Source organism: Symphalangus syndactylus, chromosome 10, assembly GCF_028878055.3.
Source record: "Symphalangus syndactylus isolate Jambi chromosome 10, NHGRI_mSymSyn1-v2.1_pri, whole genome shotgun sequence".
Classification (NCBI taxonomy): Eukaryota; Metazoa; Chordata; class Mammalia; order Primates; family Hylobatidae; genus Symphalangus; species Symphalangus syndactylus.
The window spans coordinates 126,502,236-126,529,330 of record NC_072432.2 but is presented as its reverse complement, the minus strand read 5'-3'; the positions used below and the strand labels follow the sequence as shown (position 1 = coordinate 126,529,330).

The 27,095-nt window shown below is 43.2% G+C and overlaps 1 protein-coding gene and 1 pseudogene across 6 annotated transcripts in view; both read left to right on the top strand.

Annotated features, from left to right (window-relative positions):
• The window catches only part of FUT10 (fucosyltransferase 10), a 114,857-nt gene that overhangs the window by 19,894 nt on the left and 67,868 nt on the right, over positions 1-27,095 (top strand). For all 6 annotated transcript variants that reach the window (XR_010114137.1, XM_063611469.1, XM_055295929.2 and 3 more), the window contains one exon: positions 4,074-4,368. Coding sequence is in view for 5 of the 6 variants with exons in the window: in XM_063611469.1 (XP_063467539.1) it covers positions 4,074-4,368 (295 nt within the window). In the remaining variant the exon portion in view is untranslated. The remainder of the gene's footprint in view (positions 1-4,073; positions 4,369-27,095) is intronic.
• LOC129491490 (RNA-binding protein 4-like) lies at positions 23,982-24,868 on the top strand (annotated as a pseudogene).

Sequence of the window (27,095 nt, the reverse complement as noted above, 5' to 3'; positions counted from 1 at the left end):
ACTGAATATTCTCTGTATGACAGGCCATGTTAAATTTTTCCCAGTTGTCTCAAAAAAAAAAAAGAATTTTCATAATGAGTTGGGGTTTTTTTGAGACGGAGTCTTTCTCTGTTGCCTAGGCTGGTGTGCAGTGGCATGTTCTTGGCTCACTGCAACCGCCACATCCTGGGTTCAAGTGATCCTCCTGCCTCATCCTCCCAAGTAGCTGAGATTACAGGTGTGTGCCACCACGCCCAGCTAATTTTTGTATTTTTAGGAGAGATGGGGCATGCCACCATGCCCAGCTAATTTTTTGTATTTTTAGAAGAGATGAGGTTTCACTATATTGGCCAGGCTGGTCTCGAACTCCTGACCTCAGGTGATCCACCCACCTGGGCCTCCCAAAATGCTGGGAGTACAGGTGTGAGCCACCATGTCTGGCCCGAGTTGGTTTGAATTTGGGATAAACAAACCTATACATTGCATTTGGTTGGTGAGTCTCAAGTTCTGTGTTTTTGTTTTTTTCACTCTTAAAAGGTTTGGCCGGGCACGGTGGCTCAGGCCTATAATCCCAGCACTTTAGGAGGCCGAGATTGGTGGATCTTGAGGTCAAGAGTTCAAGACCATCCTGGCCAACATGGTGAAACCCTGTCTCTACTAAAAATACAAAAAAATTATCTGGGCGTGGTGGTGCATGCCTATAGTCCCAGCTACTTGGGAGGCTGAGGCAGGAGAATCACTTGAACCTGGGAGGTGGAGGTTGCAGTGAACCGAGATTGTACCACTGCACTCCAGCCTGGTGACAGAGCGAGACTGTCTCAAAAAAAAAAAAAAAAAAGAAAAAAAAAAAAGGCTTTTCTGCCCCACCTTTTATTCCATGTCATGGACTTGTTAAAACTGGGTCATTTATCATTTTAACTTTTCTAGAGTGTGGGATTGGCTGCTTATGGTTTTATTTAATGCATTCCTTTATTCTGCCATATTTCCTACAATCTGGTAGTGACATCCAAAGGTAATGTCTTTTAAAAAGCTGTTTGGGTCAACATGATGAAACCCTGTCTCTACTAAAAATACAAAAAAATTAGCGGGGTGTGGTGGCCCGCATTTGTAATCCCAGCTACTCGGCAGGCTGAGGCAGGAGAATCACTTGAACCCGGGAAGAGGAGGCTGCAATAGGCTGAGATCACGCCATTGCACTCTAGCCTGGGCAACGGAGAGAGACTTTGTCTCAAAAAAAATAAAAATAAAAAAAGTAAAAAAAATAAGTTGTTTGGCAGAAGAAGAATCTCTCCTTAAAAGCATCCCTATTATTTGGAAATGAACTTATAACTGACATAGTAGATATTGATCTGAAATGTGGAATAAATTTTACCTTTGGAGTTGTATCCTATGGCTTTCTAAAAGCCTTTCTTTTAAGTGACTGGTTGTACATCTGCCGGGGAAGAAAGTCAGATGAAAAGATAGTTTGTGGCTACAAGTCATCTCCTGTGGATCAAACTACTGGGGAGAGCCACATTGTTCCATCATAAAAATGCTGAGCGAGCTATTGGCAACAGGCAGACTTTAGTTTTCAGTGATGGCTCTGCTGCTCTAGTGTTGACTTTGGCATCTCAGGTGATCCATGACTTTTTAAAGCCAATATAATTTCTTACTCCTTCTGGAGTGCTACTTGGCTTTCACTCAGTGGTTTTTTTTTTTTTTTTTTGGCCTTGGATACATTTGAGAATCTAATGAAAGTCACGGGCCCTCCCCAGGGAGTTACAGACTCCATGCAATGCATCAATGATCAGTGGCCTTCATCTAACACCAGGAGCAGCTAGCACATAAAAGAGGTAACACTGTTGGCTGCTAAAAGCAGGACTCGAGGGCTGCACAGGGAGTGGCCTCCATGGCTGACTGGTGGAGCAGTTAACACATAGAAATGTAAATGTGCCTTACTTTAACTGCTTTAATGCTTTATTTGTTTCATAGTCTGACTGCTAAACTTTCAGTTACATATGGAGCAGATCAACACTTTCTCCAGCATATTTCTATAATTAGTGCCATATCAATTATATTAATATCAAATCTTGTTTTTTTCTGTCGAGATGGAGTCTCCCTTTTCTGCTCAGGCTGCAGTACAGTGGTGCAGTCATACCGCACTGCAGCCTTGAACTTCTGGACTCAAGCGATCCTCTGGTCTCAGCCTCCTGAGTAGCTGGGACTGTAGGTGTATGCCGCTGTGCTCAGCACAATACTAAATCTTAAAATTTGATGAAAAGGCAGCACTTCTGGAGTTTCTGCTACACTCACCCTGCCCTCCAGATAATTGTTACTGATGTCCAAGCTGACCAGTGACCCAGACTTAGACTATCCTGGAATAAATTTAAAAACGTGGTTGTAAGTGGGAGTGAGTGGAAGCCTAGTACTCATGGTCTACTATGTTGGTAACGTAGACTCTAAGGAATTTTGACATTAGGTATTATTTCACCATCTCAATGCTATAGTGAGTATTACTAGAAACATAAAACTCATGTTATGACTACTTTAATTGTAATAAAAAAGAAACCAGTTGGTAATTTATAATTTATTTTCCCTAGAGTGCATTCTCTAGTAGTAGTCAGGTAATTTTCCTGTCATAGGTTTCATTAAATGGCAAAACTGGCCAGGCGCGGTGGCTCACGCCTGTAATCCTAGCACTTTGGGTGGCTGAGGCAGGCAGATCACGAGGTCAGGAGTTTGAGACCAGCCTGGTCAGCATAGTGAAACCCCGTCTCTACTAAAAATACAAAAAACTACCTGGGTATGGTGGCTGGTGCCTGTAATCCCAGCTACTTGGGAGGCTGAGGCAGGAGAATCGCTTGAACCTGGGAGGCAGAGGTTGCAGTGAGCCGAGATCACACCACTGCACTCCAGCTCAGGTGACACTGCGAGACTCCGTCTCAAAAAAAAAAAAAAAAGAGGCAAAACTATTTCTGGATATCCTATAAACTTATGAAATGGAGGGGAAATGTATTTGTTCTAAGTGTTTAGTAGAATCGTTGGCCATTCTTGTTGGTTGATATTTGGAGGCTGTGTCCACTCCCTGATCCCTGAAACCTGTGAATATGTTACTTTAGGTGGCAAAAGGGACTTTGCAGATGGGATCAATGTGACCCACTTTGAGATGGGGGGATTATCCCAAATTATTCATGTGGGCCCCATGTAATCACATGAGTTCTTAAAGATGGAGAGCCTTTCCTGATATGGTCAGAGAGAAGAGATGACATCAGAAGAGTCAGAGAGAGGCCGTGTTGCTGGCTTTGAAGAGGAGGAAGGAGGCCATGAGTCAAGAATGGTGGTGGCTCTAAAAGAGAAGCAAGAAAGAGGCTTCTGTCCTAGAGTCTTCAGGGAGGAATGCAGCCCTGCTGACCCCTGGGTCTTAGCCCAGTGGGACCCATTGCAGACTTCTGACTTCAGAACTGTGCGATAACAAATTTGTGATTGATTGATTGGTTTTTGAGACAAGGTCTTGCTCTGTTGCCCGGGCTGGAGTCCATTGGTGCAATCATAGTTCACTACAACCTCTAACTTCTGGGCTCAAGCAATCCTTCTGCCTCAGCCTCCTGAGTATCTGGGATTACAGGCATGCATCACCATGCCCGGCCAGTTTTTTTTTCTTTTCTTTTTTTTGACGTGGAGCTTTGCTCTGTTGCCGAGGCTCAAGTGCAGTGGTGCAATCTTGGCTCACTGCAACCTCTGCCTCCCGAGTTCAAGTGATTCAATTCTCCTGACTCAGCCTCCCAGGTAGCTGGATTGCAGGCATGTGCTGCCACCATGCCTGACTAATTTTTGTATTTTTTAGTAGAGTCGGGGTTTCACCATGTTGGCCAGGCTGGTCTCAATCTCCTGGCCTCAAGCGATCCTCCCACCTTGGCCCCCCACCGATGTGCTGATATTACAAGTGTAAGCCAGTGCACCTAGCTTAAATTTGTGTTATTTTAAATTACTGTTTGTGGTAATTTGTTACAGCAGCAATTGAAAACGAGTCAGGGGCTAAATCATCAAGATGAATGAGAGATGTGCAAAAGGAAATCAAACAGTTTGACTCTGGTAATAATTGTCTTCTCTTTTAGGTCATGGTTGAGTTGGGGAAGTTTGAAAGGAAGGAGTTTAAAAGTTCTAGTTTGCAAGATGGACATACAAAAATGGAGGAAGCACCTACGCATCTTAATTCGTTTCTTAAGAAAGAAGGATTGACCTTCAACAGGAAAAGTAAATGGGAATTGGACAGCTACCCCATTATGCTCTGGTGGTCCCCGCTGACGGGGGAGACTGGGAGGTTAGGCCAATGTGGAGCAGACGCTTGTTTCTTCACTATCAACCGGACCTACCTGCATCATCACATGACCAAAGCATTCCTCTTCTATGGTAAGCAGGGCTTTCGCCTTTCTCCCTTTGTTTGCTGTGGTCTTACTCCAAAGCTGAGTTACAGTTTACCACTGAAAAGTGATGGTGGAGCTCCCCTTGAAAACACTTTGACACCCCTGATTTCCTTTGCATTTGCTCTGTGGAAGGCCTGAGCATTTAGCAGATACAAAAAAGAAACAAGCCTGGTCGGGCGTGGTGGCTTCTGAATTCTCTAACACGTATATCTCTGAAGGGTTGGATGAGGGATTACGATCTTTTAGTTGTGCTTTGAGATGAAGCAAAGTTAAATGTTGAGTTTAATTTCCCAAATTTTAACAGAAGCTTCTAGAAAGATTTCCGTTCCATACGCAAAAAATATAGATAATATAATGGGCATTTATGTATCTATCACATAGCTTAAGGCATAAAATATTACATGTATAATTGAAAATCTATATGAGCCCCTCCCTCATACAGCCCCTCCCTGACTGATCCCATTTCCCTCCCTGATACTCGAGGGAATCATGACGTGTGTGTGTGTGTGTGTGTGTGTGTGTGTAACAATATGTTATTTAGACATATGTATACATTTGTGTTAAAGTTTTTTAAAATATTTAAAACTTTTAAAAAAGTATTTTAAATGTTGAAGTGTTTTAAATGTTGACCGTGGTACAACCACTTTAGATATTGGTTTGGCAATGTCTAGTAAATGTGAATTCATACTTAATAATTCCACTACTAAATTTATAACTGCATGAAATCTCACATATATACGTGGATTGCTCATTATAGCATTGTTCATCATAAGTAAAGCTTTTAAAGTAACCTAAATTCCAGTAACAGAAAAATGATTAAATGAAGTATAATATATAAATTCAGTGGAATACTATGCAATGATGAAAATGAACTAGAGCTGTGAGCATGTAAATTTGATAAACCTCAAAACTAAGTTACAGATAGAACGTTACATATAACACTACTCTACATTGTTTATGTTATTGTTAGAAATCTGTAGTGGAAATTATTATTATTATTATTATTTTTGAGATGGAGTCTCACTCTGTCACCCAGGCTGGAGTGCAGTGGTGCAGTCTCGGCTCACTGCAACCTCCGACTCCCGGGTTCAAGCGATTCTCCTGTCTCAGCCTCCCAAGTAGCTGGGACTACAGGTGCCCGCCACCACGCCTGGCTAATTTCAATGTTTTTAGTAGAGACAGAGTTTCACCATGTTGGCTAGGCTGGTCTCAAACTGCTGACCTTGTGATCTGCCTGCCTCAGCCTCCCAAAGTGCTGGGATTACAGGTGTGAGCCATCGCACCTGGCCATCTGTAGTAGAAATTTATTTAAGAATATGTGATGCTACTCCAGGGAAACAACAAGTTGTACACACATACACATACATAAACACATGCATACACATATACATATATATACATATACACACACACATACACACATATACATACACATTTATGCATACATACGCATATGCATATACGTATGTACCCACATATACATATACGTATGTACCCACATATACATACATCTACATACATGCATATATGCATATACACACATATATACATACACATATACACACATACACATGCACATATATACACATATATACATGTACACATGTATATACATACATACACACATACACATACTGTAATTTATATATACATACACAGATTGAGCATCCTAAATCTGAAAAATTTGAAATCTGCAATGCCCCCAAATCCAAAACTTTTTGAGCACCAACATGATGTTCAAAGGAAGTGCTTATTGGAACATTTGGGATTTCAGAATTTCATATTTGGGATTCTCAATGGTATCATTCAGGTGTTCCAAATTAAAAAAAAATCAAAAATCGGAAAAACTCCTGGTCCCAAGCATTTCTGTTAAGGGATACTCAATCTGTATGTATGTACATGTATGTGTACACACACACACACACACACACACATACACATCGTTTGTGTGTAGTGTACTTTTTTGCTCCTCTCTCCCTTTTCTGGAAGCATATAGAATCTTCTTTTTTTCACCAGTTTGGAAATTTAGTAATAACTGCTTTGGTGTGGGTCTGTCTCCTTTTACTGAAGTGGGAACATAAATGTCTGGTTGCCAGGAAGCCTACAAAACAGTCTTTAACTTGGTGACTTTTTTGGGACTCACAGATCTGCAGAGTCATGCACTTAATTTTGTCAGCACACTTAAGAGTTGGTTTTTCTGTCTGGGATGGACTTATCTCCAACCAAATTCCAAGGAGACTTCTGGTTTGACCTTCCATACCTCAGATCCTGTTACTCTCCAGTGCCCAAAACTATCAGTGACTCTCACGGAGAACTGAATCTCTGCTGTTTATTACCTGGGCATTCAAGGCTCTGTGTAATCTGACTCCAACCTACCTTCCAAGCTTAACCCCTCTGATTCTAGCAACTAAACCTTATGTTCAAAAGCCAAACTGGAATAGTCCCCATTTGAGGCATAAGTCACAAATACTCTTAACTTAGCACCATTGTTTGTATAGTTCTATGTCCTAGATTGTCCTTTTCGTATTTGTCTTGTCAGAATAATCTACTGAATACCTTCCATTTATTTGGCAATATAGATGAATAATATAGTTTCTGATGTCAAAGATTATTATCTTGAGAAAAAGGTATGACCCAACTGTAATGCAGGGGTAAATGGTATGTGTACCACGAGAGAAAAGCCAACAAGTCTCTGTGGGATTTCAAAGACAGGAGAGAGTACTTACTATTGGAGGGATCAAGAAAGGCTTCATAGGCCGGGCATAGTGGCTCATGCCTGTAATCCCAGCACTTTGGGAGGCCCAGGCGAGCGGATCACCTGAGGTCAGGAGTTCAAGACCAGCCTGGCCAACATGGTGAAACCCCGTCTGTACTAAAAATACTAAAAATAGCTGGGCGTGGTCGTGCATCATGCCTATAATCCCAGCTACTCGGGAGGCTGAGGCAAGAGAATCACTTGAACTTGGGAGGTGGAGGTTGCAGTGAGCTGAGATTGCACCACTGCACTCCAGCCTGGGAGGCAGAGTGAGACCCTGTCTCAAAAAAAAAAAAAAAAAAAAAAAAAGAAAGGCTTCATAACCCGTCCTTTATTTTTTTTTTTTTTTTTTTTTTTTTTTTTTTTTTTCCGTAGATATTTCTTTATTTTTTTTTTTTTTATTTTTTTTTTTTTATTATACTTTAGGGTTTTAGGGTACATGTGCACAATGTGCAGGTTTGTTACATATGTATCCATGTGCCATGTTGATTTCCTGCACCCATTAATTCGTCATTTAGCATTAGGTGTATCTCCTAATGCTGTCCCTCCCCCATCCCCCCACCCCACAACAGTCCCCGGAGCGTGATGTTCCCCTTCCTGTGTCCATGAGTTCTCATTGTTCAATTCCCACCCATGAGTGAGAACATGCGGTGTTTGGTTTTTTGTCCTTGCAATAGTTTACTGAGAATGATGTTTTCCAGTTTCATCCATGTCCCTACAAAGGACACGAACTCATCATTTTTTATGGCTGCATAGTATTCCATGGTGTATATGTGCCACATTTTCTTAATCCAGTCTATCGTTGTTGGACATTTGGGTTGGTTCCAACTCTTTGCTATTGTGAATAGTGCCGCAATAAACATACGTGTGCATGTGTCTTTATAGCAGCATGATTTATAGTCCTTTGGGTATATACCCAGTAATGGGATGGCTGGGTCAAATGGTATTTCTAGTTCGAGATCCCTGAGGAATCGCCACACTGACTTCCACAATGGTTGAACTAGTTTACAGTCCCACCAACAGTGTAAAAGTGTTCCTATTTCTCCACATCCTCTCCAGCACCTGTTGTTTCCTGATTTTTTAATGATGGCCATTCTAACTGGTGTGAGATGGTATCTCACTGTGGTTTTGATTTGCATTTCTCTGATGGCCAGTGATGAGGAGCATTTCTTCATGTGTTTTTTGGCTGCATAAATGTCTTCTTTTGAGAAGTGTCTGTTCATGTCCTCTGCCCACTTTTTGATGGGGTTGTTTGTTTTTTTCTTGTAAATTTGTTTGAGTTCATTGTAGATTCTGGATATTAGCCCTTTGTCAGATGAGTAGGTTGCAAAAATTTTCTCCCATTTTGTAGGTTGCCTGTTCACTCTGATGATAGTTTCTTTTGCTGTGCAGAAGCTCTTTAGTTTAATGAGATCCCATTTGTCGATTTTGGCTTTTGTTGCCATTGCTTTTGGTGTTTTAGACATGAAGTCCTTGCCCACGCCTATGTCCTGAATGGTATTGCCTAGGTTTTCTTGTAGGATTTTAATGGTTTTAGGTCTAACATATAAGTCTTTAATCCATCTTGAATTAATTTTTGTATAAGGTGTAAGGAAGGGATCCAGTTGCAGCTTTCTACATATGGCTAGCCAGTTTTCCCAGCACCATTTATTAAATAGGGAATCCTCTCCCCATTTCTTGTTTTTGTCAGGTTTGTCAAAGATCAGATACTTGTAGCTATGCAGCATCATTTCTGAGGGCTCTGTTCTGTTCCATTGATCTATGTCTCTGTTGTGGTACCAGTACCATGCTGTTTTGGTTACTGTAGCCTTGTAGTATAGTTTAAAGTCAGGTAGCGTGATGCCTCCAGCTTTGTTCTTTTGGCTTAGGATTGACTTGGCGATGCGGGCTCTTTTTTGGTTCCATATGAACTTTAAAGTATTTTTTTCCAATTCCGTGAAGAAAGTCATTGGTAGCTTGATGGGGATGGCATTGAATCTATAAATTACCTTGGGCAGTATGGCCATTTTCACGATATTGATTCTTCCAACCCATGAGCATGGAATGTTCTTCCATTTGTTTGTATCCTCTTTTATTTCATTGAGCAGTGGTTTGTAGTTCTCCTTGAAGAGGTCCTTCACATCCCTGGTAAGTTGGATTCCTAGGTATTTTATTCTCTTTGAAGCAATTGTGAATGGGAGTTCACTCATGATTTGGCTCTCTGTTTGTCTGTTATTGGTGTACAAGAATGCTTGTGATTTTTGTACATTAATTTTGTATCCTGAGACTTTGCTGAAGTTGCTAATCAGCTTAAGGAGATTTTGGGCTGAGACAATGGGGTTTTCTAGATATACAATCATGTCATCTGCAAACAGGGACAATTTGACTTCCTCTTTTCCTAATTGAATACCCTTTATTTCCTTCTCCTGCCTGATTGCTCTGGCCAGAACTTCCAGCACTATGTTGAATAGTAGCGGTGAGAGAGGGCATCCCTGTCTTGTGCCAGTTTTCAGAGGGAATGCTTCCAGTTTTTGCCCATTCAGTATGATATTGGCTGTGGGTTTGTTGTAGATAGCTCTTATTATTTTGAGATACGTCCCATCAATACCTAATTTATTGAGAGTTTTTAGCATGAAGGGTTGTTGAATTTTGTCAAAGGCCTTTTCTGCATCTATTGAGATAATCATGTGGTTTTTGTCTTTGGTTCTGTTTATATGCTGGATTACATTTATTGATTTGCGTATGTTGAACCAGCCTTGCATCCCAGGGATGAAGCCCACTTGATCATGGTGGATAAGCTTTTTGATGTGCTGCTGGATTCGGTTTGCCAGTATTTTATTGAGGATTTTTGCATCAATGTTCATCAAGGATATTGGTCTGAAATTCTCTTTTTTGGTTATGTCTCTGCCAGGTTTTGGTATCAGGACGATGCTGGCTTCGTAAAATGTGTTAGGGAGGATTCCCTCTTTTTCTATCGATTGGAATAGTTTCAGAAGGAATGGTACCAGTTCCTCCTTGTACCTCTGGTAGAATTCAGCTGTGAATCCATCAGGTCCTGGACTCTTTTTGGTTGGTAAGCTATTGATTATTGCCACAATTTCAGAACCTGTTATTGGTCTATTCAGAGATTCAACTTCTTCCTGGTTTAGTCTTGGGAGGGTGTATTTGTCGAGGAATTTATCCATTTCTTCCAGATTTTCTAGTTTATTTGCATAGAGGTGTTTGTAGTATTCTCTGATGGTAGATTGTATTTCTGTGGGATCGGTGGTGATATCCCCTTTTTCGTTTTTTATTGCATCTATTTGATTCTTCTCTCTTTTCTTCTTTATTAGTCTTGCTAGCGGTCCATCAATTTTGTTGATCTTTTCAAAAAACCAGCTCCTAGATTCATTAATTTTTTGAAGGGTTTTTTGTGTCTCTATTTCCTTCAGTTCTGCTCTGATTTTAGTTATTTCTAGCCTTCTGCTAGCTTTTGAATGTGTTTGCTCTTGCTTTTCTAGTTCTTTTAATTGTGATGTTAGGGTGTCAATTTTGGATCTTTCCTGCTTTCTCTTGTGGGCATTTAGTGCTATAAATTTCCCTCTACACACTGCTTTGAACGTGTCCCAGAGATTCTGGTACGTTGTGTCTTTGTTCTCGTTGGTTTCAAAGAACATCTTTATTTCTGCCTTCATTTCATTATGTACCCAATAGTCATTCAGGAGCAGGTTGTTCAGTTTCCATGTAGTTGAGCGGTTTTGACTGAGTTTCTTAATCCTGAGTTCTAGTTTGATTGCACTGTGGTCTGAGAGACAGTTTGTTATAATCTCTGTTCTTTTACATTTGCTGAGAAGAGCTTTACTTCCAACTATGTGGTCAATTTTGGAATAGGTGTGGTGTGGTGCTGAAAAAAATGTGTATTCTGTTGATTTGGGGTGGAGAGTTCTGTAGATGTCTATTAGGTCCACTTTATGTAGAGCTGAGTTCAATTCCTGGATATCCTTGTTAACTTTCTGTCTCGTTGATCTGTCTAATGCTGACAGTGGGGTGTTAAAATCTCCCATTATTATTGTGTGGGAGTTTAAGTCCCTTTGTAGGTCACTGAGGACTTGCTTTATGAATCTGGGTGCTCCTGTGTTGGGTGCATATATATTTAGGATAGTTAGCTCTTCTTGTTGAATTGATCCCTTTACCATTATGTAATGGCCTTCTTTGTCTCTTTTGATCTTTGTTGGTTTAAAGTCTATTTTATCAGAGACTAGGATTGCAACCCCTGCCTTTTTTTGTTTTCCAGTTGCTTGATAGATCTTCCTCCATCCCTTTATTTTGAGTCTATGTGTGTCTCTGCACGTGAGATGGGTTTCCTGAATACAGCACACTGATGGGTCCTGACTCCTTATCCAGTTTGCCAGTCTGTGTCTTTTGATTGGAGCATTTAGCCCATTTACATTTAACGTGAATATTGTTATGTGTGAATCTGATCCTATCATTATGATGTTAGTTGGTTATTTTGCTCGTTAGTTGCCATAGTTTCTTCCTAGCCTCGATGGTCTTTACAATTTGGCATGTTTTTGCAGGGGCTGGTACCGGTTGTTCCTTTCCATGTTTAGTGCTTCCTTCAGGAGCTCTTTTAGGGCAGGCCTGGTGGTGACAAAATCACTCAGCGTTTGCTTGTCTGTAAAATATTTTATTTCTCCTTCACTTATGAAGCTTAGTTTGGCGGGATAGGAAATTCTGGGTTGAAAATTCTTTTCTTTAAGAATGTTGAATATCGGCCCCCACTCTCTTCTGGCTTGTAGAGTTTCTGCTGAGAGATCAGCTGTTAGTCTGATGGGCTTCCCTTTGTGGGTAACCCGACCTTTCTCTCTGGCTGCCCTTAACATTTTTTCCTTCATTTCCACTTTGGTGAATCTGACAATTATGTGTCTTGGAGTTGCCCTTCTCGAGGAGTATCTTTGTGGCGTTCTCTGTATTTCCTGAATCTGAATGCTGGCCTGCCTTGCTAGATTGGGGAAGTTCTCCTGGATAATATCTTGCAGAGTGTTTTCCAACTTGGTTCCATTCTCCCCATCATTTTCAGGTACACCAATCAGACGTAGGTTTGGTCTTTTCACATAGTCCCAAATTTCTTGGAGGCTTTGTTCATTTCTTTTTATTCTTTTTTCTCTAAACTTCCCTTCTCTCTTCATTTCATTCATTTCATCTTCTATCAGCGATACCCTTTCTTCCAGTTGATCGCATCTGCTACTGAGGCTTCTGCATTCTTCGCGTAGTTCTCGAAACTTGGCTTTCAGCTCCATCATCTCCTTTAAGCCCTTCTCTCCATTGGTTATTCTAGTTATCCATTCTTCTAATTTTTTTTCAAAGTTTTTAACTTCTTTGCTATTGTTTTGAATTTCCTCTCGTAGCTCAGAGTAGTTTGATCGTCTGAAGCCTTCTTCTCTCAACTCATCAAAGTCATCCTCCATCCAGCTTTGTTCCGTTGCTGGTGAGGAACTGCGTTCCTTTGGAGGAGGAGAGGTGCTCTGTTTTTTAGAGTTTCCAGTTTTTTTGGTCTGTTTTTTCCCCATCTTTGTGGTTTTGTCTACTTTTTGTCTTCGATGATGGTGATGTACAGATGGGTTTTTGGTGTGGATGTCCTTTCTGTTTGTTAATTTTCCTTCTACCAGACAAGACCCTCAGCTGCAGGTCTGTTGGAGTTTACTAGAGGTCCACTCCAGACCCTGTTTGGCTGGGTGTCAGCAGCGGTGGCTGCAGAACAGCGGATTTTCGTGAGACCACAAATTCAGCTGTCTGATAGTTCCTCTGAAAGTTTTGTCTCAGAGGAGTACCCGGTTGAATGAGGTGTCAGTCTGTCCCACTGGGGGGGTGCCTCCCAGTTAGGCTGCTCAGGGGTGAGGGACCCACTTTAGGAGGCAGTCTGTCCGTTCTCAGATCACCAGCTGCGTGCTGGGAGAACCACTACTCTCTTCAAAGCTGTCAGTCAGACAGGGACATTTAAGGCTGTGGAGGTTCTCGCTGAGTTTTTGGTTGTCTGTGCCCTGCCCCCAGAGGTGGAGCCTACAGAGGCAGGCGGGCCTCCTTGAGCTGTGGTGGGCTCCACCCAGTTCGAGCTTCCTGGCTGCTTTGTTTACCTAAGCAAGCCTGGGCAATGGCGGGCGCCCCTCCCCCAGCCTCGTTGCCGCCTTGCAGCGTGATCTCAGACTGCTGTGCTAGCAATCAGCAAGACTCTGTGGGCATAGGACCCTCCGAGCCAGGTGCGGGACACAATCTCCTAGTGTGCCGTTTTCCAGGCCCGTTGGAAAAGCGCAGTATTAGGACGGGACTGACCCGATATTCCAGGTGCCGTCTGTTTTCCCTTTCTTTGACTAGGAAAGGGAACTCCCTGACCCCTTGCGCTTCCCGAGTGAGGCAATGCCTCGCCCTGCTTCGGCTCGCGCACAGTGCGCTTCACCGACTGTCCTGCACCCACTGTTAGGCACTCCCTAGTGAGATGAAACCGGTACCTCAAGCAGAAATGCAGAAATCACCCATCTTCTGTGTCGCTGGGGCTGGGAACTGGAGACCGGAGCTGTTCCTATTTGGCCATCTTGGCTCCACCCTCCATAACCCGTCCTTTAAAAAGTAAGAAATTTGAATTTGAAGTGGGCCTTGAAGGATATTGGGATTGGATAACGTTGAGATTGGAGGATATTTCAGTATGAAGAACAGCATGAATGGAAGCATGGAGGAAAACAATTACAAGTAATATCTGAGGTACAGCAAGCAGAGTGGATGGCTATAGCTTAGTTCTGGGTAAGGGAAAGATAAAGATTGAAGGACATATTGGGACTAGAGCTTGGAGAACCTTCAATGTTGGCTTAAGATTTTTCCATCACATAATAGGATGGTGTTGAGGAGTCAGTCCCTAGAGTTAAAGCCACCTTTTAAAAGTCAACTCAGGCCAGACATGGTGGCTCATGCCTGTAATCCCAGCACTTTGCGAGGCTGGGGTGGGCGGATCACCTGAGGTCAGGAGTTTGAGACCAGCCTGGTTAACATGGTGAAACCCCGCTTCTACTAAAAATACAAAAATTTGCCAGGTGTGGTGGTGGGTGCCTGTAATCCCAGCTACTCGGTAGGCTGAGGCCCAAGAATTGCTTAATTAAACCTGGGAGGAGAAAGTTGCAGTGAGCCGAGATTGTGTCACTGCACTCCAGCCTGGGTGACAGAGTGAGACTCTGTCTCAAAAAAAAAAAAAAAATCAACTCAGATATAACACCTAGAAACCATTCCTGATTCCTCTCCATCAGATGAAGCCCTTCTTCTCTCAATGCCCACAGAGGATTTTATATCTCCGTTATGTCATTTAATTATCTACTATATATCAGGCACAGTGCCAATCATGAGGAATACAGGAGATAAATAAGGTAGCTATGGCATTTGGTCTTGTACTGTATGACCTTCTCTTCCCTAGTGCAGTGTAGAGTTCATGATAGAGCAACATCAATTCATCTTTGTTCCTCCTCCCACCCACTGTATATAGCACACTGCTTTGTACATGGTAGGTGCTCAGAAAATATTCTTAGAGACTTAGAGTCTTTTTTTTAAGATGGAGTCTCTGTCACCCAGGCTGGAGTACAGTGGCGTGATCTCAGCTCACTGAAACCTCTGCCTCCCAGATTCAGGTGATTCTCCTGCCTCAGCCTCCTGAGTAGCTGGGATTATAGGAGCGTGCCACCATGCCTGGCTAATTTTTGTGTTTTTAGAAGAGACAGGGTTTCACCATGTTGGCCAGGCTGGTCTTGAACTCCTGACCTCAAGTGATCCACCTGCCTCGGCCTCCCAAAGTGCTGGGATTACATGTGTGAGCCACCATGCCCTGACGAGACTTAGAGTCTTTATGAATAGAGAGACCCATTCTAAACCCGAGAGTCTACCTTCTTTTTTGTAAAGGTGAGAGACTGAGGCTCAGGAGTGTTAGGGATGTGCCAAGATTGCAGTGGTTAGTATCATTGCAGTACACCAGTGGAGAACCAAGGTGTACTGACTCCTGACTGTGTCCTCCTTCACCTAGACCATATTTGTTTTTTGTTTGTTTTGGAGACAGGATCTCACTCTGTCGCCCATGCTGGAGTGCAGTGGCATGATCATAGCTCTCTCCATCCTCCAACTCCTGGGCTCAAATGTTGGTTTAAGACTTTCCATCATATCATAGGATGGTGTTGAGGAGTCACTGAAGTTAGAATAGCCTTTTGTCCTGCCTCAGCTTCCTGAGTAGCTGGGACTACAGGTGCTTGCTGCCATACCTGGCTAATTAAAAAAATTTTTTTTTTGTAGAGATGGGGGTCTTATAATGTTGTCCAGGCTGGTCTTGACCTCCTGGGCTCAAGCAGTCTTTCTGCCTCAACTTCCCAAAGTATTGGGATTACAGGTGTGAGCCACTGTGCCTGGCCTAGACCATATTTGAATGGACACTCATGACCATAATTAAACCTGAATATTTGGGTCTTGGAATTGCCTAAGGTGCCTGGTTTTTAACAAACAGAATTAGAAATTCAATTTATTTATAAGGTCTATTGAGCAAAACAAAATGAAGAAAACACAGTCTTCTGTCTGAGTGTTCCAAATCCTAATTAAGTAGGTCAATTAAAACTGCAAATGGGATTCTGGGGCAGCAGGATTGAAAAAGAAAATGCTTAAAAAATGATGGAAGTATCAAAAGCTGACCTAATTAAGGATAAAGGAAACTCACAGGATTATGTGGCCTGGAAGCTTTTGCAAACATTTTACATTTTAAATTTTGTTTGTTACCTTTGTAACCTCCTTGTTTTTCCTTCTTCCTAGAGATGAATCATTTTCTGAATATAAACACATTTCTGGAGGTACTAGTTAAAGACTTTAAGCAGTGAAATATGCGAATACTGTGTCTGGTTTGAGTCTTTGAGAAATGCAAGGATTTAGCTACATTAATAATTCTCTAGCCACCACTGAAGGAGTTATTTTTTTAGACTAGTTTATTGAAGTGAGGAGGAAAAGAATAAAGTTTTTTTTTTTTCCTTTGAGTTGGAGTCTCGCTCTGTCGCCCAGGCTGGAGTGCAGTGGCGCCATCTCGGCTCACTGCAAGCTCCGCCTCCTTGGTTCACACCATTCTCCTGTCTCAGCCTCCCGAGTAGCTGGGACTACAGGCACCCCCCTACCATGCCTGGCTAATTTTTTGTATTTTTAGTAGAGACAGGGTTTTACCGTGTTAACTACGATGGTCTTGATCTCCTGACCTCGTGATCCGCCCAGCTCGGCCTCCCAAAGTGCTGGGATTACCGGCTTGAGCCACCGTGCCTGGCCTAGAATCACCATTGTAGTCCTCCACGACCCAATGTGGTAGAGAGCAGGTGTTCTGGTTGAAAAGGTCACCCGAGTGATGAAGTGTCTCTACGTACACCATCTATGGATGACGAATTCCCAGAGACTTGTAATGAAATACATTTAGAACAACTGACAGCAGACCTAGTTGATGCTTCCTTTGTTTCAGAGCACGCTTCAGGATTTCTCAGTGCCTTCATGTGATCACGTATAATTAAAAAGAGAGGCACACCCAGGAGGGAGCCTGACTGTTCAGACAGAGCCTCTCAAGAGTCAGACCTCTGCTGCAGTCCTCATTCTTCAATGTCTAGTCAGTTTTTTCAGTTCACCAAGAATCAGTAAAACTTTAATGAACTGAATGGCATTGACCTACATAGGAGATTCGTGCTTATAACAAAAAAAAATTTGTTGGTGTCTTTTCATGGAAACAGGAGTACTGATGTTTATTGTTCAGGGTACCTAGTCCTGATGATCAGGTTAGACAGAAAATGGCATTAGAATCATGAGGTTGCTTAGTGAGCTTAGAATTATAGTAAACACTTGAGCAATGGACCATCCAAGAAATGAGAAAGCCTCATTAGCTTCCTTTGTCTCTAACAAAGGAGCAGTAATAATGATCACTGTCATTAATTGATATCTACTGGGTGCCAGGCACCAAAGGGACACGAAGTATTCTTTTTTTTTTTTTTTTTTTTTTAGATAGGATCATGCCTTGTCACCCAGGCTGGAGTGCAGTGGCGTGATATTGGCTCATTGCAACTGCTGCCTCCTGTGTTCGAGCAATTCTCGTGCCTCAGCCTCCCAAGTAGCTGGGACTACAGGCGTGCGTCACCACACCTGGCCAATTTTTGTATTTTTAGTAGAGATGGGGTTTCACCATGCTGGCCAGGCTGGTTTTGAATTCCTGACCTCAAGTCATCCACCCACTTTGGCCCCCCAAAGTGCTGGGATTACAGGCATTAGCTACTGCACCTGGCCACCAGTTGTGTCTTTTTGCATTCCCCAGCTCAGACCCCTTCCCTGCTGGAAGGCTGCCGTGGTCTTTCTGCTCTATACCCTTTCCTGGTTCCTCTTCTCCTTCCCTCTCCAGCTGCTTTCTGGAGCCTGTCAGAGTTGCAGTGAGGACAGGGAGGAGAATGAAGGAGACAGGACATTTCTTAATTGACTGGGTGGCTTTATGTCCTCTGAACCTGGCAGGTGGTTGGAGCTGGTGTCTTTGGGTGGGTCTGGCAGGTGATGCAAGTGAACTTTTTTTATTCTGGGGTGGTTTCCTGGCATTTGATATTTCCTTGCTGGACTTGTTGCTTTTATAGTTTCTTTTCCTAGGAAGCTGCATCTCTGCTCTGGGTAGTCATATGGGACAGCTTCCCAGCACCTGGCATTTTGCAGACCACAGCCAGCTTCTTTCTGCAGAGGTCTCTGGTCTCTGTGTCCTCATGGTTACTTTGGAATCTTGATATCTGTTCTTTTAGTTCCATCTCAACAGTCAGTTCTAGAATGTCTCTTTGGAAGGTCACCATTTGCCAGGTCCCTTCTGTGTTGGAGAAGCACAGAAACGGAACAAGTACAGTCCAAGATGATTATGTCACCATTGATGGGACAGCAACCTTGATTGATTTCCTTATACTGCCACCCCTGGTCATCTTGTACTGGGTATCTCCTAAGGCTTCGTGAGTGATATATCTATGACCTATTCTCATGGGTGGAGATTTCTGCTGATCTCATCCATTTCATATTGATTCTTACTAGTTTTTTTCTCCAGAGATTAGCTTTATTTTGGAAGCTGTGCATTGAATGCAGATAGTAGGTAATTGTCATTTATAGTGTGCCAGATTTAAGACTTTTTGGGAAGTAGCAAAGAAATGGGCTTAGAGTGTTTGGCAGTAACAAAGTTGGACACAAAAATGAAGGTCATGGCTAGGCGCAATGGATAGGCGCAATGGCTCACACCTGTAGTCCCAGCACTTTGGGAGGTCAAGGCAGGCAGATTGCTTGAGCTCAGGAGTTTGAGACCAGCCTGGACAATATGGCAAAACCTGGGCTATACAGAAAATACAAAAATTAGCCGGGCGTGGTGGCACTTGCCTGTAGTCCCAGCTACTCTGGAGGCTGCGGTGGGAGGATTGCTTAAGCCTGGTAGGTGGAGGTTGCAGTGAGTCGAGATTGCGCTACTGCACCCTAGCCTGGGCAACAGAGTGAGAACCTGTCTCAAAAAAAAAAAAAGAAGATGAAGGTCATAACTGAACAATAGATTTTATATATATCTGCTCCAATCAGATACTTTGTTTAAAATAGACACCCCATTTTTATTTAAATAAATAATAATTATTATTTTTGGGGGGATGGAGTCTCGCTCTGTCATCCAGGCTGGAGTGCAGTGGCGTTATCTCAGCTCACTACAACCTCTGCCTCCTGGGTTCAAGCAATTCTCCTGCCTCAACCTCCTGAGTAGTTGGGATTACAGGCACACGCCACCATGCCCATCTAATTTTTGTATTTTTAGAAGAGACAGGTTTCCCCATGTTGGCCAGGCTGGTCTCAAACTCCTGACCTCAGGTGATCCACCTGCCTTGGCCTCCCAAAGGGCTGGGATTACATGTGTGAGCCACTGCACCTGGCCCAAATAATAATAATAATAATAATAATAATAATAATAATTTTTTTTTTGAGATGGAGTCTTGCTTTGTCACCCAGGCTGGAGTGCAGTGGTGTGATCTCAGCTCACTGCAAGCTCTGCCTCCCGGGTTCACGCCATTCTCCTGCCTCAGCCTCCCGAGTAGCTGGGACTACAGGCGCCCACCACCACGCCGGGCTAATTTTTCTGTATTTTTAGTAGAGTCGGGGTTTCACTGTGTTAGCCAGGCTGGTCTTGAACTCCTGACCTCAGGTGAACCACCCACCTCGGCCTCCCAAAGTGTTGGGATTACAGGCGTGAGCCACTGTGCCTGGCCAGAACCATTTATTTATTTATATTTTATTTTACATATTTTACAGTCGTAGTTTGATCTACCTTATCTAGATTGTTATAGGGCACAGATTCGAGTCCCCTGGCCTTTGAGGAATGTGAGTGCCAGAGAGTCACTTGCCCACTGTTGAGAACCAGTGTCTGTTTCTCAACCAGCTTTGTGTTATATACTTTTTGCATATGTTGGAACTCCCTTGAAATATTAAAAATTTTGCTTACTAGTGAAAAAAATGACCCCTCAGAAGGAAGTCAACTACATGTACTGATAATGGAAATGAAGATAAAGGTCAAGTGTTTTAAAACAGCAGTTTATTAGGCGGCAGATAGTAATTTAAATAGATTAAATTGTAGAACATTGGACTAACTTGATGGTTTGCATCTGTGTGAAATGGTTCATGTGACTCCATTTTTTTTGAAGAAATCATGTGCTATAATGGTTGTGATATGGGATAATTTGAGGGTGTCTCAGGATGTATCCCTTGCTACTGTCAGAGTCTCTTCTTTATTCATTTATACAACTGGCATCTAGAAACCTATTATGGATTAGGTGTGGGGGGTTATAGTGGCAAACAAAACAGGCTCTGCCCTCATGGAGCTTATGAGATATGTATACAGCATGCCACCAGATAGGGATGAGCATTTTGACTTTAATTAATTAATTAATGAATTAGTTTTTTGAGAGAGGGTCTTGCTCAGTTGCCCAGACTGGAGTGCTGTGGCATGACCATAGCTCACTGCAGCCTACACCTCCCAGGCTGTAGCAGTCCTCCTGCCTCAGCCTCCTGATTAGCTAGGACTACAGGCGCATGCCACCATGCCTGGCTAATTTTTAATTTTTCACAGAGACATGGTCTCAATATGTTACCCAGGCTGGTTTTGAACTCCTGAGCTCAGGTGATCCTCCTGCCTCAGCCTCCCAAAGTGCTGAGATTACAGATATTAGCCATCAGGTTCTGTCACATTTTGACTTTAGACAGAGTGATCAGGGAGATCTCTCTGAGGACCTAACATTTGAGGCAGAGACTTGAAGAGGAAGCAGTTTGAAGGTGGAAGGAAGAGAAAGAAGGCAACATGAGATGAGATTTGAATGGGAGTCAGGAGCCAGGCCATCAGGGTTTCATCAGAGTGGGAAGTTTGGATATATTCTTTTTTTTTTTCGAGACGGAGTCTCACTCTGTCACCCAGGCTGGAATGCAGTGGCACCATCTTGGCTCACTGCAACCTCCGCCCTCCAAGTTCAAGCAGTTCTCCTGCCTCAGCCTCACAAGTAGCTGGGATTACAGGTGCCTGCCACTGCACCTGGCTAATTTTTTGTATTTTTAGTAGAGATGGGGTTTCACCATCTTGGCCAGGCTGGTCTTGAATTCCTGACTTTGTGATCCACCCACCTCGGCCTCCCAAAGTGCTGGGATTACAGGCATAAGCCACTGCGCCCGGCTGAAGTTTGGATATATTCTAAGTGCCTTGGGAAAATATCAGGAGGTTTAAAGCAGGGGTGATATGATCTGATTTTTATTTTGTTTGATTCTGATTTATGATTTAAAAAGATCCCTCTGACTTCTCCACAGAGAACCGATTAGAATAGGAACAAGGAAACAACACACAGTTTTTTTCTTTCTTTCCTTCTTTTTTTTTTTTGAGACTAAGTCTCACTCCATTGTTCAGGCTGGAGTGCAGTGGCGTGATCTTGGCTCATTGCAACCTCTGCCTCCCGGGCTCAAATGATTCTCCTGCCTCAGCCTCTCGAGTAGCTGGGATTACAGGCATGCACCACCATGCCTGGCTAATTTTTTGTATTTTTGTAGAGATGGTGCTTCACCATGTTGGCCAGGCTGGTCTCGAACTCCTGACCTGAAGTGATCCACCCACCTTGGCCTCCCAAAGTGCTGGGATTACAGGCATGAGCCACCACTCCCAGCTGCAAAACACAGTTTCTATTCAATAAATGGAAATGATGGTGTCCTCGATTAGGGTGAGATGCAGAGGAGAAGGAAGTGGTAGCTTTGAGATGTGATTTGAAGACAGATACTATGTCTTTTTGGTGGGTGATATGGTTTGGCTGTGTCTCCACCCAAATCTCATCTTGGATTGTAGCTCCCATAATTCCCATGTGTTGTGGAAAAGACCCAGTGGGAGATAACTGAGTCATGGGAGCGGTTTCCCCCAGACTGTTCTCATGGTAGTGAATAAATCTCACGAGATCTGATGATTTTATAAGGGCTCTCATTCTGTCTTGTCTGCTTCCCCTTTCTCTCGGCTCTCATTCACCCCTTTCACTTGGCTCTCATTCTCTTGCCTGCCACATATAAGACATGCCTTTCGCCTTCCACCATGATTGTGAGGCCTCCCCAGCCATGTGGAACTGTGAGTCTATTAAACCTCTTTTTCTTTATAAATTACCCAGTCTCGAGTTTGTCTTTATCAGCAGTGTGAAAACGGACTAGTACAGTGTGGGAGAGGAACAGGGTCTTGCTCTGTTGTCCAGTTTGGAGTGCAATGGTGCAAACAATGTTCACTGCAGTTTTAACCTCCTGTGCTCAAGCAATCCTCCTGCCTCAGCCTCCTGGGTGGTGGTACCTGGGACTACAGGCATGCGCCACCACACCTGGCTCATTTTTAAATTTTTTTGTAGAGACAGGGTCTCCCTATGTTGCCTAGGTTGGTCTTGAACTCTTGGGCTCAAATGATTCCTCCTACCTTGGCCTCCCACAGCACTGGGATTACAGGCATGAGCCACTGCATCTAGCCAGAATCTATGTCTTGCTTAATGGTATCTGTTTTCATATATACAGGTATATATATATATACAGGTATATATATATATATATATATATACAGGTGTATATATATATATATATATATACAGGTGTATATATATATATATATATACAGGTATATATATATATATATATATACCGGTATATATATATATATATATATATATATATATATATACCGGTATATATATATATATATATATACAGGTATATATATATATATATATATATACAGGTATATATATATATATATATATATACAGGTATATATATATATATATATAAAAGAAGAATTAACTGTGCTTATTTATTTAACCTCTTGACTTTTCAGACGCTTTGTTCAACCTCATGTTATCAATTTAACACAACTGTGATGCATAAAAAACCTAAATGCAGTTATTCATTTCCTTCTTGATGGGCATAAAAACGTCAGTAAATTATTGATCACAAACTATTTTGCTTCCATAAGCATATAAATATTTAATCCTTAAGGTAATTTACATCTGCATATTTTACCTTCCTGAGTACAGATGTCTAAATTTGACATCAAATTATTGATAACTATATATTTTGGTTGCATGTGAGGACCCATGAAAAAATTTAAGTGTGCAACTGGTAGGCAGTCATATAATTCACAGCCCAGAACTTTATATCGAAAAATGTAAATACAAATTCCTTAGACTCCTTTATTTGTATTATTTTTTATTTTTTTGAGATGGAGTCTCGCTCTGTCGCCCAGGCTGGAGTGCAGTGGATGATCTTGGCTTACTGTAACCTCTGCCTCCCTGGTTCAAGCGATTCTCCTGCCTCAGCCTCCCAAGTAGCTGGGACTACAGGCATGTGCCACAATGCCCAGCTAATTTTTGTGTTTTTAATAGAGATGGGGTTTCACACTGTTGGCCAGGCTGGTCTCGAACTCCTGACCTCAAGTGATCTTCCTGCCTCAGCCTCCCACAGTGCTGGGATTACAGGTGTGAGCCACCATGCCCTGTCTTCAGACTCCTTTTTTAACTGATGAAGCCATTTAATCAGTAAATCTAGAAGAAAAACATCCAGAGGCATTTATATGTTTGTTTGTTTTTTTTTTTCCCCTCCAGTAAAAGTGTCTTGAAAGCTGGCAGTCTGCTTTTTTTTTTTTTTTTTTTTAATTTGTTATTTTAACTGAGCCTCTGCTCTGTGACTGATGCTTCAGTTTTCTCTGTTTTAGCCAGGGGAGTTCGAGCTCCATTATGGGTACAGTGCTAGGGAAGCAAGAGTGAGGGGGAAAGGGAAGTGATGCTGGAAAGGAAGAAAAAGGATGTAATGCATTAACGTGTTCATCATAGCACTGTTCATAAGAGCAAAGACATGGAATCAATCCAGGTGCCCATCAATGGCAGATTGGATAAAGAAAATCTTCATATACACCATGGAATACTACACAGCCATAAAAAATAACAAAATCATGTCCTCTGCAGCAACATGATTGTAGCTGCAGCTGGAGGCCATTATCCTAAGCAAATTAGAATTAATACAGGAGCAGATACCGCATGTTCTCTCTTATAAGTGGTAACTCAACATAGGGTACCCAGGGACATAAAGATGGCAACATTAGACACTGTGGACTACTAGAGGGGAGAAGGAGGGAGGGGGGCAAAGGTTGAAAAGCTGTTGGGTACTACTCTCAGTACCTGGGTAATGAGATCATTCATACCCTAAACTTCAGCATCATGCACATGGACATCCTGATTCTAAAATAAAAGTTGAAAAAAATTGGCCGCTATTTTAGCATTTTGTCAGAAGTGTCTGCGCCGCGAGGAGACCCTGCTGATTTCTGTGCTGGCTCTGGTCAGGATGGTGAAGCTGTTCATCGGAAACCTGCCCTGGGAGGCTACAGAGCGGGAGATTTGCTTACTCCTCTAGCAGTATGGGAAGGTGCTGGAATGTGGCATCATTAAGAATTATGGCTTTGTGCACATAGAAGACAGAACGGCAGAGGAAGATGCCATATGCAACCTGCACCATCACAAGCTTTATGGGGTAAACATCAGTGTGGAAGCCAGCACGAATAAGAGCAAAACCTCAACCAAGTTGCATGTGGGCAACATCAGTCCCACCTGTACCAATAAGGAGCTTCCAGCCAAGTTTGAGGAGTATGGTCCGGACGGTCGTTGAATGTGACATCGTGAAAGATGATGCCTTCTTACACATGGAACGGGCAGAGGATGCAGTGGAGGCCATCAGGGGCCTTGATAACACAGTTGCACCGTGGGATGTGTGTGGGCTGAAATTCCGAGCTGCGGTTGTGCATGAGAATACACCCTTTGTGGTACCCAGTCTCCGGGACTTTCTCGGCTCGGTGCGTTCAGTCCCTCAGGAACCGTGGACCTTAATTTACCTTGCCAAGTTGAGACCTTCTCTTCCTTTCCATTCCTCTCCTGCCCATTTTCCTGTTCTTCTGTCCTTCAGTACTTCTGTAGCTTCCCATTCATGTTCTGTTCTCCCAGCAGGCCTCATTGTGTGCAGAAACTGTGGTGGGGGGCTGTGCTGTCTCCTCCCTTCCTCCGGCGGCTGTTGGATTTGGGAATGGCCGTGGTGAGAGTCTCACTGCCCCTGGGTCTTTTTTTGGTCCAAAGGCTAGACCTATAGAGTTCGATCACTTTTTTTCTCTCCAGTGAAATAAATGGTTTTTCAACTTAAAAAAAAAAAAGTTGAAAAAAATTATATAAAAACAAAATTAGGCCGGGTATGGTGGCTCAGGTCTGTAATTCCAGCACTTTGGGAGGCCGAGGTGGGTAGATCACCCGAGGTCAGGAGTATGAGACCAGCCTGGCCAACATGGTGAAACCCCATCTCTACTAAAAATACAAAAATTGTCCGGGAGTGTTGGCGCACACCTGTAATCCCATCTACTCAGGCGGCTGAGGCAGAAGAATTGCATGAACCAGGAGGCAGAGGTTGCAGTGAGCCAAGATCATGACACTGCCCTCTGGCCTGGGTGACAGAGTAAGACTCTGTCTCAGAAAAAGAAAAAAAAAATTGGCTGGGCATGGTGGCTCACACTTGTAATCTCAGCCCTTTGGGATGCCGAGGTGGGCAGATCATGAAGTCAGGAGTTTGAGACCAGCCTGGCCAATACGGTGAAACCCCGTCTCTACTAAAAATACAAAAATTAGCCGGGTGTAGTGGTGCGTGCCTGTAGTCCCAGCTACTCAGGAGGCTGAGGCAGAAGAATCACTTGAACCCGGGAGGTGGAGATTGCAATGAGCTGAGATCACGCCACTGCCCTCCAGCCTGGGTGACAGAGCGAGACTCCATCTCAAAAAAAAAAATTAAATTAAAAACTAAATAAAATTAAGCAAGATATGAATAAATTATGAGTAAAATATTAAAAGAAAAGAGCATGTAGATGGCAGTTTCACCAGGAAGCATAGTCATGAGAAGTCTCTGGAAAGGAAACATGTCTTGGATGGGGAGGAATGAATAAGAAAATATTTTTCGGTTACTCCCTGTCTCCTTCCTGTCTTTGATTGATCAAAATTTGCCCAGCACTCTGGGTCATGTTATTTTGTTCCTTGGACAGCCACTGGGAAAACTAGAGCCAGTGACAGCATCCGCACCACTAGCCAGTGAGCCAGTGCACCTGCATCTGTGCCCAGCCTCTCGTTATCTGGTGGCAGTGGCAGGGAAGACCCCAGGAGGCAACAAGGCCCTGTCAGGTGACGTGGAAGTCCTCGGGGAGCGAGGAGCTACCCTGCAGTGGCTTTAGCAGGGGTGGAGATGCACATCAGTGAGCCTCGCTCCGAGGAGGGTTGGAAACTCCTCTCTGGGGCTGTAGCTGATTCCAGGTGGTCCTCCTGGAGTCATCAGCAGCACCGAACCGAAAGCCGAGGTCAGGTGCCCTGCTAAGGGGCTCTCTCCAGTTCTACAGTGGGGCATGAGTGATCATGGGAAGGGGAAAAAAGGTAATAAAATAGCTTTTATGCTTATTTGGTTTGTTTTTAAAGAACCCATGGAGCTGCATTAAACACTAGGTCCTAAGTAGCAGGGTCATGAAAGAGGAATCAGTAGCGGCCTTCCCATTAGCTGGCCTTTCCATCATGCTCTCTGGGACTTCCTTTCTCCTCCACACTTTGGGAATATGGGAGTGGGAGGGGTGCCTTGGTGGGGGATGGAAAGAAAAAGCTAGGAAGAGCAAAGACAAGAAGATGAATAAGAGAATCAGATTCAAGAGGGTCCTGTAAGTAAAATGCTTAATGTGGACCTCCTGCAGGGCAACTTTTGTTTTTTTGTTTTTGAGATGGAGTGTTGCTCTGTTGCCCAGGCTGGAGTGCAGTGGTGTGATCTTGGCTCACTGCAACCTCTGCTTCCCGGGTTCAAGTGATTCTCTTGCCTCAGCCTCCCGAGTAGCTGGGATTATAGGCATGTGCCACCACACTCAGCTAATTTTTGTATTTTTAGTAGAGACAGGTTTCACCATGTTGGCCAGGCTGGTATCGATCTTCTGACCTCATGATCTGCCTGACTTGGCCTCCCAAAGTGCTGGGATTACAGGCATGAGCTGCTGGCTTTTTTTTTTTTTTTTTTTTTTTAAGACAGTGTCTTGCTCTGTTGCCCAGGCTAGAGTGCAGTGACACGATCTCAGCTCACTGCAGCCTACACCTCCTAGGCCCAAGCGATCCTCCCATTTCAGCCTCCCAAGTACCTGGGACCACAGGTACGTACCATGATGCCTAGTTAATTTTTCAAATTTAGTTTTTTTTTTTTTTTTCCCCGAGACTGAATCTTACTCTGTCACCCAGGCTGGAGTGCAGTGGTGCTATCTTGGCTCACTGCAATTTTTGCCTCCTGAGTTCAAGTGATTCTCCTGCCTCAGCCTCCCAAGTAGCTGGGATTACAGGTACCTGCTACCACACCCGGCTAGTTTTTCAATTTTT